The 15,031-nt window shown below is 45.4% G+C and overlaps 1 protein-coding gene across 3 annotated transcripts in view; it reads left to right on the top strand.

Moving 5' to 3' along the window:
• LOC105026630 (A disintegrin and metalloproteinase with thrombospondin motifs 20) overlaps window positions 1–15,031 on the top strand; it is a 102,210-nt gene that overhangs the window by 52,702 nt on the left and 34,477 nt on the right. For all 3 annotated transcript variants that reach the window (XM_013139023.3, XM_020040401.2, XM_020040400.2), the window contains 11 exons: window positions 5,590–5,685; window positions 7,497–7,663; window positions 7,781–7,910; window positions 9,917–10,043; window positions 10,160–10,370; window positions 10,580–10,744; window positions 10,972–11,142; window positions 12,008–12,235; window positions 12,873–13,037; window positions 13,377–13,586; window positions 14,653–14,814. In XM_013139023.3, coding sequence (XP_012994477.2) covers window positions 5,590–5,685; window positions 7,497–7,663; window positions 7,781–7,910; window positions 9,917–10,043; window positions 10,160–10,370; window positions 10,580–10,744; window positions 10,972–11,142; window positions 12,008–12,235; window positions 12,873–13,037; window positions 13,377–13,586; window positions 14,653–14,814 — 1,832 coding nt within the window. The remainder of the gene's footprint in view (window positions 1–5,589; window positions 5,686–7,496; window positions 7,664–7,780; window positions 7,911–9,916; window positions 10,044–10,159; window positions 10,371–10,579; window positions 10,745–10,971; window positions 11,143–12,007; window positions 12,236–12,872; window positions 13,038–13,376; window positions 13,587–14,652; window positions 14,815–15,031) is intronic.

The following is a 15,031-nucleotide window of genomic DNA, read 5'->3' as shown; positions in this document are numbered from 1 at the left end:
GATAGGGTTACCATGGCAAAATATAGGTGAAACCACTTTTGAAACATTTGCATTTCATTCAAATCTACAAATGTTGCCATCTGGAATGGAGAGAAATTGTACCTATTTGAACAGATGTCCAGCACATTTCGCAATATCTTAGGCGATGTTATGGTATTTGAGTGAGAATGACTGGCTAGACAGTTCATGTGTCTGGCTGGATGAATTACCACTCTAAACCTTAGCTGGCACTGTTTTAAATTGCACTTGGTGGATCCCAACAAGTTCCATTCATAGTAAGGTGAAATGGGCTAGGACTGAGCCAGCACTCTAACAGTCTGTAAACAGATACAGTCTGTAAACAGATACATGAGGAGAGACACAAATTCAAGGCTTTGAAGACCTCACCAAGAGCTGAGGTGCCTCTGGTCACTGTTCACGGAATCTGGCTTCTGATGCTAATGGCGACACATTTTATTAGTGCAGTTCCCTTCTCCAGATTCCAATCTAATCTGTGGTGCTCCACCCACTTTGAGGTCAATATCAGTTATCACAATGTCTGTCCACCAATCAGGAGGTCCAGGGGCGGACCTAGGCTGTTTTAAGGGCAGGGCACTTCAAGGTATTGGAGTAGCCATCACAAAGCCCTGACCTTAATCCTAAACAACGTTTTTGGACAGAACTGAAAAGGCGTGTGCGACCAAGGAGACCTTAAAATCTGACTCGGTTAAACCAGGTCTGTCAGGAGGAATAGGCCAAAAATGACCCAACTTGTTGTGGGAAGCTTGTATAAGGCTACCCAAAAGGTTTGAACCAAGTTAAACAATTTAAAGGCAATGCTACCAAATACTAATTGAGTGTATGTAGACTTCTGACCCACTGGGAATGGGTTAGGGTTAGGGTTAGGGTTAGGGTTAGGGTAAAATATAATATTTTTAGGGAAAATATAAGCTGAAATAAATCATTCTCTCTGACATTTCACATTCTTAAAATAAAGTGGTAATCCTAACTGATAGGGACATTTTACTAGGATTAAATATCAGGAATTGTGATTTTTAAAAAAAAATGTATTTGGCTAAGATGTATATAAACTCCCGACTTCAACTGTATGTTGAGGAGCAAAGTCAGGGCAGGTAGATAGTCAGGGTGGTGGAATCAGGGTAGATTAAAGTTAAAGATATGACTTCACTTTCTGTTTGATTTGAGTTAGATCAAGTCCACCAGTTAGCATAGAAATGGCTAAGTAAGCTAAATAGCAAGGCATCCTCTAGCATATTGTATAACAAACCAGAAAATGCACTCTACACACATTAGTAATGCATCTTAAGTAAGCTGCAATCTTTCCATTGGTTTAAATGTTAACACATTACTATGTAACCAACCTCACACACTGTAGTGGTAGGTGAAGGTTACAGCTCAGACTGCACTAAACCCACTGACACCTGAATATTCTAAAGGGGGTGTGGCTATGAAGGTTACAGCTCAGATTGCACTAAACCCACTGACACCTGAATATTCTAAAGGGGGTGTGGCTGTGAAGGTTACAGCTCAGACTGCACTAAACCCACTGACACCTGAATATTCTTAAGGGGGTGTGGCTGAGTGTGTGTGAGTGAGGATTGTACCAAAAATAAGGGGGTACTCCAAACAATAGATGATTGTACCTCATTTCCACTCTCTTTTGGTACCAATAAACTCATTCAGACAGTTTTTACATTTTCTTCTTTCTAAATATACGTTTATCTTCTCCATGATAACTTTTTATGTTCTACATGCTAATGATTCTAGAAACTGTGTAGATGACTTTATTGGCTCCAAACTGATATGAAAGAGGTAGAATCATGCTGCCACTAAAAATATTTATAAAAGCAGGGAGCACCATGAGGGCATTTTCCACCATAGAGGCATCCCATGAGGGCACATTGTCTTGCATGTAGGAGCATGTAGAGACCAACACATTTTCTAGCATGTAGGGCAGCATACATGGCACTGCATCACATGATCTCCATTGAAAGGGCACCCACTAGGACACTTCATCACATTTCCTCACACATAGGGCCATGAGTACACTGCACCACAACTATCCACTGGAAGGGCGCCCATTAGTGCACTGCATCACATTTTCTCCACTGGAATGGCACCCAGAGGGCACTTCTTCACATTCCTTTGCATATAGGGGCACCTTGGAGGACACTTTACCCCATTTCCTCACACACAGGGGCACCCATTAGTGCACTGCATCATGTTTTCTTGTGTCTGTCCACCAATCAGGAGGTCAACATCAGCTATCACATTGTGTCTGTCCACCAATCAGGAGGTCAACCTCTGCTATCACATTGTGTCTGTCCACCAATCAGGAGGTCAACCTCTGCTATCACAATGTGTCTGTCCATCAATAAGGAGGTCAACTTCTGCTATCACATTGTGTCTGTCCATCAATAAGGAGGTCAACCTCTGCTATCACATTGTGTCTGTCCATCAATAAGGAGGTCAACTTCTGCTATCACATTGTGTCTGTCCACCAATCAGGAGGTCAACCTCTGCTATCACATTGTGTCTGTCCATCAATAAGGAGGTCAACCTCTGCTATCACATTGTGTCTGTCCATCAATAAGGAGGTCAACTTCTGCTATCACATTGTGTCTGTCCATCAATAAGGAGGTCAACCTCTGCTATCACATTGTGTCTGTCCATCAATAAGGAGGTCAACTTCTGCTATCACATTGTGTCTGTCCACCAATCAGGAGGTCAACCTCTGCTATCACATTGTGTCTGTCCATCAATAAGGAGGTCAACCTCTGCTATCACATTGTGTCTGTCCATCAATAAGGAGGTCAACCTCTGCTATCACATTGTGTCTGTCCATCAATAAGGAGGTCAACCTCTGCTATCACATTGTGTCTGTCCATCAATAAGGAGGTCAACTTCTGCTATCACATTGTGTCTGTCCATCAATAAGGAGGTCAACCTCTGCTATCACATTGTGTCTGTCCATCAATAAGGAGGTCAACCTCTGCTATCACATTGTGTCTGTCCATCAATAAGGAGGTCAACCTCTGCTATCACATTGTGTCTGTCCACCAATTGGGAGGTCAACCTCTGCTATCACATTGTCTTTCCACCAATCGGGAGGACAACCTCTGCTATCACATTGCGTCTGTCCACCAATAAGGAGGTCAACCTCAGCTATCACAATTTGTCTATCCACCAATTGGGAGGACAACCTCTGGTATCACAATTTTTCTGTCCACCAATCGGGAGGACAACATCAGCTATCACAATTTGTCTGTCTACCAATGAGGTTAACCTCAGCTATCAAGTCATGCATATGTGGTGTCTGTCCTGAAGTACTGTGTTTGCATTCCATGGTCGCCCTGCGGTTGCGTCCGATTGTATTTGAGGTCAGTGGCTGCATCTGGGGCTGTCAGGGCTGGTGGAGGCACTGTGGTTTTCTCTAAGGGGGACCTGGTCGCTGGTTTATACAGTTCACCCAGTCCTTGTACTTATGCTGTCCTCACTGGTTAGTCAATTGAATTTCAAATAACTTTTAATTTCCTGAGAGGCAACTTCATGTGTGGTTGGAGGGGGAATTTAACATGCCACTTAAATGCTGACAGCCCAAAGGAGACGTGTATGCTCCTGTTTGTTTTTAGCACTGAAGGATTTGTCAGGAGCATTCTTCAGCAATTGCTATTTACCAACTACTCTTTTATAATTCAGAGCAAACATTTTCATTTTATTCCTGTGAATGCTGCAAGACTGTTTCTTGTGGTACCAATGCATGTAACTGTATTCCCCTGGCAACTGAGAAAATGCACTTCAATCAACAATAGTGACCGCCAATCGTAGACTATGGTTGCCATAGTGATGGTTAAACCTCAGGCCATTGGCTGAAGGGTAATAGACTGATTATTCCATGCGCTCCCTGGGAGATGAAGTGCGTTGTTGTTCGAGTGTATGCGGTTGGCCATCAGGTCACAGTGATGAGAGTTAAAGATACGTTCTGTGATCGGTGATATGTTGTTTTATGTATATAATCTATAAGTTGGAGATACATTCTGTGATATGTTGTTTTGTGTATATAATCTATAAGTTGAAGATACATTCTGTGATCGGTGATATGTTGTTTTGTGTATATAATCTATAAATTGAAGATACATTCTGTGATCGGTGATATGTTGTTTTGTGTATATAATCTATAAATTGAAGATACATTCTGTGATCGGTGATATGTTGTTTTGTGTATATAATCTATAAATTGAAGATACATTCTGTGATCGGTGATATGTTGTTTTGTGTATATAATCTATAAATTGAAGATACATTCTGTGATCGGTGATATGTTGTTTTGTGTATATAATCTATAAATTGAAGATACATTCTGTGATCGGTGATATGTTGTTTTGTGTATATAATCTATAAATTGAAGATACATTCTGTGATCGGTGATATGTTGTTTTGTGTATATAATCTATAAATTGAAGATACATTCTGTGATCGGTGATATGTTGTTTTGTGTATATAATCTATAAATTGAAGATACATTCTGTGATCGGTGATATGTTGTTTTGTGTATATAATCTATAAATTGAAGATACATTCTGTGATCGGTGATATGTTGTTTTGTGTATATAATCTATAAGTTGAAGATACATTCTGTGATCGGTGATATGTTGTTTTGTGTATATAATCTATAAGTTGAAGATACATTCTGTGATCTGTGATATGTTGTTTTGTGTATATAATCTATAAGTTGAAGATACATTCTGTGATCTATGATATGTTGTTTTGTGTATATAATCTATAAGTTGAACCACTCCTTTCGGGGACCCGTTTTGACTCAGTAGTGCTGCTCTTACAACCAGTGGCCAAAAATCCCAGAATGCATCTTTAACCTTTACAAGTGCTGCCCCCGAGTGGCCCAGGGCATCCTCTCTATCCCACTCACCCCCTTCTCATCCTCACTCTCACCCCCCCCCCACCCCTTTACCCCCCCCATCCACTATCTCTTCATTTCACAGTACCTTCTATCCATCTCTCAACTCTTTCCCACTTTCTTTACACCTTCTCTTCTCTCCTTTTCTCCTCACTTCTTCTCCCACTCCCCTCCCACTCCTCTCCCCTCTCATCTGCCCAATGTCAGGCTTTTATGAAACACAGACCCGGGAGAATTACAAGGCAAATGGTGGGCTGGGCAAGGGAGTAATTACATATTATTTAACGGGTTGGGCCTCTGAGTGAAATTAACCTTGTGCAGGTGAGAGAGCACCTCTTTTATTTTCCTAAGTGAGCACTTTTAATCCCAAAGGTGAGAACTAATCTTTCCTTCCCAAGCCAGGTCACAGGTCTCAATTCCTAACGAATAGCGAAGCCATTATGTCAAGGTGTAACAAATGTGGCTAGCACCGGTACTGTTCTGGCTGTAGTGAAGCTAGTCAAAGTGTAGCTTCTGGTTGGCACTGGGAAGGTTCCATTGTGAGGAAGGCATTAAGTCATAGTGTGACTGTTCTGGTTGTTCTGAAGTCATTAAGTCACAGTGTGACCGTTCTGGTTTTTCACCATTATGGTATGTCCTTTCTTCCCTCTGTCTCTCTCTCTTTTTCAATACAGGTTACAACACTGTAGTTCGGATCCCTGCAGGAGCCACCAACATCGATATCAAACAGGTCAGCTACTCTGGGAAGCCGGAGGATGACAACTACCTCGGTGAGTGTCTGACGGGGTCACAGGTTAACGGATTTGTTCCCACCATCCAGTGGGTCAGCATCATTCTCCCCCTCTGTCAAAGCACAGTCATTGGTCAAAACATGGTTATCCAACCAGGGTCCCCAGCTGTAGGGACAAGCTGTTTAGGAAAAAAGAAGTATGCAGACTTTCCAAACTGGAAATAATTTTTACCAGTCAGAATGCAGGAAGCACAATGGGCTGTGGAACCAAGGAGCTAAGGAGAAGTGGAGAGGATGATGGGATATATGTGTGCTCATTAAATGGAAAATCCATTGCTAGACACTTCTTTTTTTCTCCCAAGAAAAGAGTTTATGACATCATATGTTGCTTGATCACAGTAGTTGCAGGTAGACACAGTTCCTATCAGCCACAACCTAGGATAACCAGGCTCACTCATTTTATCTGGCTTTGTGAGGACTACAGCCTGATACGACCCATACATGCCTGTCAAATTGGGTTCTCACTGCTGAAGATGAGCTTTTCAAAAAGGAACAGTATTAGTTTTACAGATTCTCTGGGGTTTGCTAGCTAGAAAATCTTTTTGAGGTTGTAAAACATTGACAATTTCCGACGATTCAAATTTGCTCACAATTTCCAAACAACCAGGAAATTGGTAAACTGTTTACCATCAAGTTATTTTTACATCACAAAACCTTTATCCATGTGGAAAAGGTTATGCAAAATGTTCCTAAAATAAATTGTCCTTAATACATCATACACCCATATTGTAGTTGAGATCAGGACAGTGGGTGTGTTTTAGCCTCTGGGGGAGGACATCAGTAAGGACTACCAAAAGAAGTGTTTTGTCATTGATGAGTGGCGATCCCAGACAGACAAAAGGCAGTCAGGGGTTAATGATGACTAGCTTGGGTCCTCCACTGGTCGTGTGCAGACTTGAATGTAAACAAAGTTGTGCCTAGAGACCTAATCACGTACAATGTTTCAACATGGGCCCTCTTACATTGTAATTACTGCATATTTCTCCGAACCATACTTTGTGTATTTTTTGTGTGTGAGCATGTATGAGGTTATGTGTGTGAGCATGTGTTTGTGTGTATTTGTATGTGTGTGCAAAGGTTTAGCTGTATTTGTGAGTACCAAACATCTATGTTATGATAGTAAAACAAAGAAAATCTGTCGTCAGTCCCGTAATGATAAAGTAAATTGCCTGCTTACAGGTCACAGTAAAAGTTAAGTTAGGGTTATGAATTAACTAAACTACTATGAGATTAGATTTGGGGTTAAGGTAAGGGATAATGCTAGGAGTTTGGGCTTAAGTTAAGATTAAGGTTAGTGTTACGGTTAAGTTTAGGGCATTTATATCTACACATATAGCTAAGTTGGATGTGTGTTTGTGGTAAATGGGGTTGTTGGTGTCTGGTTGCTAGTGTGTTTACGAGGATTGGTCTTTTGAGTTTGTGTGTTTTTAAGCCCTTTTATGTATTTGGAAGTGGTGGTGCTACTTAGTTAGTATTTCAATGTGTTTTGGTAAGTTGAGTCACGGAGTCTAACTCCAAATGACTGCAATTTGGAGCCACCAGTCTTTCAACATATTCCGCGGAACAATGACATTGCCGAACATTGAAGGTTTGAAGTCCAAAAATGTTTGCATACAGATCAAAATGACAAAGCTAGTTTCCACCTCAAACTCTTTTTCAAATGTGAAATCAACAAAAATCTGATTATTTTGCAAATAAAGCACTACTTCTCTAATGTCCTTAAGCAATGTTTTAAATAGAGTATCAAGGAGTATTGACATATTTTTCTCAAATCTTTTGATTTTCTAACAGCTTTATCTGACAGCCAGTCCAACTTCCTCCTGAATGGGAACTTTGTAGTGGCTATGTTCAAAAGGGAAATCACCTTTAAGGGAACCGTCATTGAGTACAGTGGCTCAGATACCAAAGAGGAGCGAATTAACTGCACAGAACGGATTGAGGAAGAACTCGTCCTGCAGGCAAGGCTGACACCTTTCTCTGTCTCTATTTCTGCTCTCTGTATTTCTCCCTCTTCCTGTCCTTTTCTCATACCCATCCCAATGTTAACATTATTTCCCGTATCATATTCTCCTTAGGTCCTGTGTGTGGGGAACCTGTACAATCCAGACGTGCGTTACTCCTTCAATATCCCAATCGAAGAACACCTGGAAAATTTTGTCTGGAACCCCTCAGGTTCCTGGTTGGAGTGCAACCGCATGTGTCAGGGTAAGGTTATAGTGGTCCACCAGGTAGCCTTGTGTCAGAATAAGGTTATAGTGGTCCACCAGGTTGCCTTGTGTCAGGATAAGGTTATAGTGGTCCACCAGGTAGCCTTGTGTCAGGATAAGGTTATAGTGGTCCACCAGGTAGCCTTGTGTCAGGGTAAGGTTATAGTGGTCCACCAGGTAGCCTTGTGTCAGGATAAGGTTATAGTGGTCCACCAGGTAGCCTTGTGTCAGGATAAGGTTATAGTGGTCCACCAGGTAGCCTTGTGTCAGAGTAAGGTTATAGTGGTCCACCAGGTAGCCTTGTGTCAGGATAAGGTTATAGTGGTCCACCAGGTAGCCTTGTGTCAGAGTAAGGTTATAGTGGTCCACCAGGTAGCCTTGTGTCAGGATAAGGTTATAGTGGTCCACCAGGTAGCCTTGTGTCAGGATAAGGTTATAGTGGTCCACCAGGTAGCCTTGTGTCAGGATAAGGTTATAGTGGTCCACCAGGTAGCCTTGTGTCAGGGTAAGGTGATAGTGGTCCACCAGGTAGCCTTGTGTCAGGGTAAGGTGATAGTGGTCCACCAGGTAGCCTTGTGTCAGGGTAAGGTTATAGTGGTCCACCAGGTAGCCTTGTGTCAGAGTAAGGTTATAGTGGTCCACCAGGTAGCCTTGTGTCAGGATAAGGTTATAGTGGTCCACCAGGTAGCCTTGTGTCAGGATAAGGTTATAGTGGTCCACCAGGTAGCCTTGTGTCAGGGTAAGGTGATAGTGGTCCACCAGGTAGCCTTGTGTCAGGGTAAGGTGATAGTGGTCCACCAGGTAGCCTTGTGTCAGGGTAAGGTTATAGTGGTCCACCAGGTAGCCTTGTGTCAGGGTAAGGTTATAGTGGTCCACCAGGTAGCCTTGTGTCAGGGTAAGGTTATAGTGGTCCACCAGGTAGCCTTGTGTCAGGGTAAGGTGATAATGGTTCACCAGGTAGCCTTGTGTCAGAGTAAGGTTATAGTGGTCCACCAGGTAGCCTTGTGTCAGGGTAAGGTTATAGTGGTCCACCAGGTTGCCTTGTGTCAGGGTAAGGTGATAGTGGTCCTCCAGGTAGGCTTGTGTCAGGGTAAGGTGATAGTGGTCCACCAGGTAGCCTTGTGTCAGGGTAAGGTGATAGTGGTCCACCAGGTAGCCTTGTGTCAGGGTAAGGTCATAGTGGTCCACCAGGTAGCCTTGTGTCAGGATAAGGTTATAGTGGTCCACCAGGTAGCCTTGTGTCAGGGTAAGGTTATAGTGGTCCACCAGGTTGCCTTGTGTCAGGGTAAGGTGATAGTGGTCCTCCAGGTAGGCTTGTGTCAGGGTAAGGTGATAGTGGTCCACCAGGTAGCCTTGTGTCAGGGTAAGGTGATAGTGGTCCACCAGGTAGCCTTGTGTCAGGGTAAGGTCATAGTGGTCCACCAGGTAGCCTTGTGTCAGGATAAGGTTATAGTGGTCCACCAGGTAGCCTTGTGTCAGGGTAAGGTGATAGTGGTCCACCAGGTAGCCTTGTGTCAGGGTAAGGTGATAGTTGTCCACCAGGTAGGCTTGTGTCAGGGTAAGGTCATGGTGGTCCACCAGTTACTGTCTACCATGTGTTTCAGGCTTCAGCACACCCCTGTTGTCACTTTGACCCCCACCTCCTCACCCCTCATATAAATAGTCTTATGGAAGCCTTACTGCTTTGACCCGGGTGATGACCTCACATCCCAGTACACCTTCCTCCCCAGAGCCCTGAGTCTGCCCTCTGACCCCACTGAGCACACTACATGTTTCCTGTCTTCCTGTGGCTCACAGAACACAGCCTTGTTAGCACCATCCAACTAGCTGAAACAGTTCCAACCCAGCCCTGTTAAAACCATTTGGACTGGGACCCAATGGCAGGGTGGTGATCCTTCAGAGGGGAAATGGGATCTTTGGCAGTCAATGCATAAGCCAGATGGGGCCTAATTCAAAACGTGTCTCGGTGTGTGTGTGTGTGTGTGTGTGTGCACATGTGTGTAGGTGAGAGACGGCGCAAGGCGGTGTGCGTGAGGAAGAGTGACCAACTCGGGGTGTCGGACCAACGCTGTGAGCATCTACCTCGTCCCAACACCGGCACTGAAACATGTAACGCTGACTGTGAACTCAGGTACACACGCGCACACACACACACACACAGGCACACACACACACACACGGGCATACACACACACATACACACAAACACCTGTTAAATAGACTGTAACCCCCGTAGCCTGTTTGCAGGTGGCACGTAGCAGGTAAGAGCGAGTGTTCTGCCAAGTGTGGCCCTGGGCACCGAACCCTAGATGTCCAGTGTATGAGGTACAGCACATCCAAGAGGCAGAGCGAGAGGATGGAGAGCCGGGCCTGCTCCGAACTCCCCAAACCCCAGGCCAGAGAAGCCTGCCACGGGGACTGTCTCCTAAAGAACTGGCAGTACAGCGCTTGGTCACAGGTGCGTGGGGAGTAACACGTCATCGATGCATACCCATGTCTGTCTATCTGTACCCACTGTCCTTCTTGTGGCCCGGTGGTACAAAGCAGGCCTTTTTCCGCGTTCATGGTTACCTGACACAGGGTTCCGTGTGGCTGATATCGTTCAATATTGACTTCAGGTAATATCCGTTTTTTGTTTTGTTTTTACGAATGCTCTGATGTGTGCAGTGTTCAAAGACGTGCGGTCGAGGCTCTCGTACCCGGGACTCCTACTGTATGAACAACCTGGGCCGGAGGCTGCAGGACAGGGAGTGTAGCGACTCCCCCCGGCTGGTGGCAGAGAGCTGCAACGACCAGGCCTGCCCCGACTGGTCGGTCAGCGAGTGGAGCGAGGTACGACACGTTCACGCAATCTTACACCGGAAAAACGATATTTCTGTCTGGACGCACGTAGGCACACGTCAGTGTACACACAGCGCGGCTGCTCGTCGTTTGCTTTTCAATGTGCACACTTTGATGATTACATCTGACACACATCTGACACACATCTGACACCCACATCGGTAAACCCCCGGTTACGCCGTCCCCCGCGCCGCCCTGAGTCCCTCTTTCCCTGGCAGTGCTTGGCGACGTGCGGGAAGGGGATGAGGCACCGGCAGGTGTCCTGCAGCACGGGGGTTGGAGAGGAGAAGCTGAGCGAGCACTTCTGTGACCCCAGCGCCAAGCCTTCCGCCGTGGGGAGCTGCGAGCTTCCAGAGTGCGCTTCCTGGCAGGTCGGAGCCTGGGGACCGGTGAGTCTGGGAGCGTCTGAACGCGGCTGTCGGTGTCGGGTTGCTGGTGTGTTTTAAAAAAAAAAAAGGTTCTTGTCTCTCTGTGCTTTTTTTTAAAGCGTGTTTATGTATTCAGAGGCAGCGGAGGTGTTTCTGATTCCCTGTGCGGTTGGAGGGGGGGGTGAATGTTGGAGTATGAAACATTAGAGTCTGTGTTATTTGTGTCTGGCTACACATCCGTGCAATTATTTCCCAGTGTGTGTGTGTGTGTGTGTGTGTGTGTGTGGGGTCAGATTTACTCCGACAGGATATGAGGGCAGAATGAGAGTGCTAGGGAGGAAATGGCAGCTCAAGTCAGAGCACACCGCTCCATAACTCAACAGGCTATCAGGTTCCCCATGGTCTTAGAAGGGGCCAGACACTCAACCGCAAACGCACACACACACACTCACATAGTTGCAGTCTATACACACCTGGCCTGGGAGTAGAGTATAACCCAGTTGGCAATGAGTTAATGAATAAAGGAATTAATTAATTAAATAACACACGCAATGGACCATTTATTTACTCATCTTAATGTATTGGTAGACAGGAACCTCAGATAGTTTTACTGACAGTGCTAGTATAAATCTAATTGGTAATTCCTATGCAAATTTTCTACTGCCCAAATATACTTATCCCACAGCCCTTCCTCCACCTTCTCAGCACCAAAGATACACACATACACACATTAACACACTCCAACGACCATACACACATTGATACACACCAACAACCTCACACACACACACAGCAAATGGGTTTGAATTGACTCTATTGAATCAGTCCTCCCGGAGCCTCGGACTGCCGTCTGACCGCGTGCCCTTGCCTTTCTGTGCGGTTGCAGTGTGCGGTAACGTGCGGCCGTGGGTACCAGATGCGGTCTCTGAGGTGCGTGTCGGGGGCGTATGGAGACACGGTGGACGACAGGGAGTGTAACGCGGCGTCCCGTCCCAGGGACAGCCAGGACTGTGAAATGGCCCCCTGTCCCTGGGCCTCTCCTCAACACAGCACTGTCCGTCCCGACAGCGCCGGTCAGCACCTGACCCAGTGGAGATACGGTTCCTGGACAACGGTGAGCAACACACCCAATCTCTCACCTTGGGTTTAGTCTGGGTCTCGTCTGAGAGAGAGTGCTCTGTCTGTCTGTAATGCTCCACATTGTTTCCCAGTGCTAATGAGAAACAGATATCTGTCTAAACACGCGGCTTCGGTTTCAAACATCTCAGCCTACTGGTTCATCCGTCCATCAGAGAAGATACATGCTTGCGTTTCAGGCTAATGCCAAGTGTGGTCCTTCAGAAAATACACACACATTTCCTTCCGGGCTGATCCTGTCTTTTGAAGTCATGGAAAATTGGATGTCATCAGTACCACTGTGATATTTCCATTGTGATTGCCCTTTGGCAGTGTTTACATCTGTATTTCTTCCAGTTGAGATAACTCGAGTGCAGCTAGAAAGTCACCAGACTAAATCCTATGAAGATAGAGAATAAAAAGAAACGATATATTGGTTATTTACACAAATCCAGTTTGTCACAATTACAGAATAAGTGGCTGATGTGGTGTCTGAAATTGGTGGTGGTGTGTAGAAAAAATAGACCCCATGAGTTGATCCCAGCGTAAGATCATTTACTGTAGTATTTAATGCAGAACGTTTAACACCATGCTATAAGTCTGATCCTAAATATTTCTGTGTGTGTGTGTCTCAGTGCTCTGTGTCTTGTGGGAAGGGGAAGCGTGCCCGCTACGTCAGCTGTCGTGATGCTCAGGGGGGTGTGGCAGACGAGTCCTACTGTGCTCACCTGCCCCGGCCCCCAGAATCCTCCTCCTGCTTCAACCCCTGCGGCCAGTGGCGTTCCTGGGAATGGTCTCCTGTACGTGATACTGGTTCTTTTTCAACTCTATTTGCTTTTCTGGGCATCATGTAAGAGCAGCTTTTCTGTAGTCACATTGCCTACACTGATGAAAGAATGAACCCAGTGTTCAGAGACGTTTGGTTTGGTCTTGTCTCTACCCAGTGTTCAGTTACATGTGGATGTGGTCTTCTCTCTACCCAGTGTTCAGTGACGTGTGGGTGTGGTCTTCTCTTTACCCAGTGTTCAGTGACGTGTGGGTGTGGTCTTGTCTCTACCCAGTGTTCAGTGACGTGTGGGTGTGGTCTTGTCTCTACCCAGTGTTCAGTGATGTGTGGGTGTGGTCTTGTCTCTACCCAGTGTTCAGTGACGTGTGGTGTGGGCCGGGCAAACAGGCAGGTGGTATGCAGTACCTACCACCACCAGGTAGACGAGTCCTTCTGCGACCAGGACGAGAGGCCCAGCACAGAGCAAGAGTGTACAGCAAGCCCCTGCCAGTGGCCCAATGACATTGACATCTCGAATGTCCCCTTGGCAGATTATCAGTGGAGGACAGGACCCTGGGGAGCAGTATGTACCATATCATAGTTTACACTGACCATGTCACCTGACTGAGGACATGAGGGACAATATTTTACACTGACTATGTCACCTTACTGAGGACATGAGGGCCAGTATTTTACCCTGACCATGTCACCTGACTGAGGACTTCAGTGCCAGTATTTTACGCTGATCATGTCACCTGACTGAGGACATAAGGGCCAGTATTTTACACTGATCATGTCACCTGACTGAGGACATAAGGGCCAGTATTTTACACTGATCATGTCACCTGACTGAGGACATGAAGGCCAGTATTTTACAAAGAACGTGTCACCTGACTGAGGACATGAGGGCCAGTATTTTACACTGACTATGTCACCTGACTGAGCACATGATTGCCAGTATTTTACAAAGAACATGTCACCTGACTGAGGACATGAGGGCCAGTATTTTACACTTACTATGTCACCTGACTGAGCACATGATGGCCAGTATTTTACAAAGAACATGTCACCTGACTGAGGACATGAGGGCCAGTATTTTACTCTTACTATGTCACCTGACTGAGGACATGAGGGCCAGTATTTTACACTGATCTTGTCACCTGACTGAGGACATGAGGGCCAGTATTTTAATAAGACTGTGTCACCTGACTGAGGACCAGGGGAGAGTTTTTCCTAGTAAGGTGACATAACTACAATACCATGTATATTCGCTACTTGTCCATACATACATCTCAATGTGTTACTGTTGTTAATCACATAGGGATGTGTCACTGTACTCTCTCCCTCAGGCCAGGTGGAGAAGATACATCTCATATGTACCTGCTGCTTGGTTCAAGGCTGTGTTCTTTTACATTGTTCTTCTAAAGCGGATGTTTTCCATCTTTGCAGGGACCAAGTTTATTGTAACTCCTGCAGCCGGCTAGATTGGTGCTTTTTAATGTTGTTAACAGGAGTGTTGTCCAGCTCAAGTCTTCCACTACCCCAAACTGTGGGCCAGATTCAGCTGGTCAACTACTTGTGAAACCCAAGAGCCGAACGGTGAGGTCGTACAGGGCGTGTCCGTAACACCGGGTGTTCCCCGTCCACAGTGTTCCAGTACGTGTTCCGGAGGCTTCCAGAGGAGAGTTGTGGTGTGTCAGGACGCCGAGGGTCGCAGCACCAATCACTGTGACGAGAGGGTCAAACCTGACGAGTCTAAGAGCTGCAACTCGGGCCCCTGCCCTCTGTGGAACTACGGTATCTGGGGAGAGGTGAGCACAAATGAATAGCAAGACCTTGGCTACGTGCGCCCAGCAGATTTTATGCTAGACTCTTTTATGACCAAAATGGCTGTTAAAATTTGAGAATTCTGGCCTTATAGAATAGTTACCGGATATATATTTTAAATAGTAATGTAATAGCCTACACTTCAACAGCAATAAAACACAAACTCTATAATCCAAGAAATGTTTTTTATTTAAATTAGTC

The sequence above is a fragment of the Esox lucius genome, chromosome 19, assembly GCF_011004845.1.
Source record: "Esox lucius isolate fEsoLuc1 chromosome 19, fEsoLuc1.pri, whole genome shotgun sequence".
NCBI classification, from domain to species: domain Eukaryota; kingdom Metazoa; phylum Chordata; class Actinopteri; order Esociformes; family Esocidae; genus Esox; species Esox lucius.
Note: the sequence above shows the minus strand (reverse complement) of the source record. Positions and strands in the feature narration are given on the sequence as shown.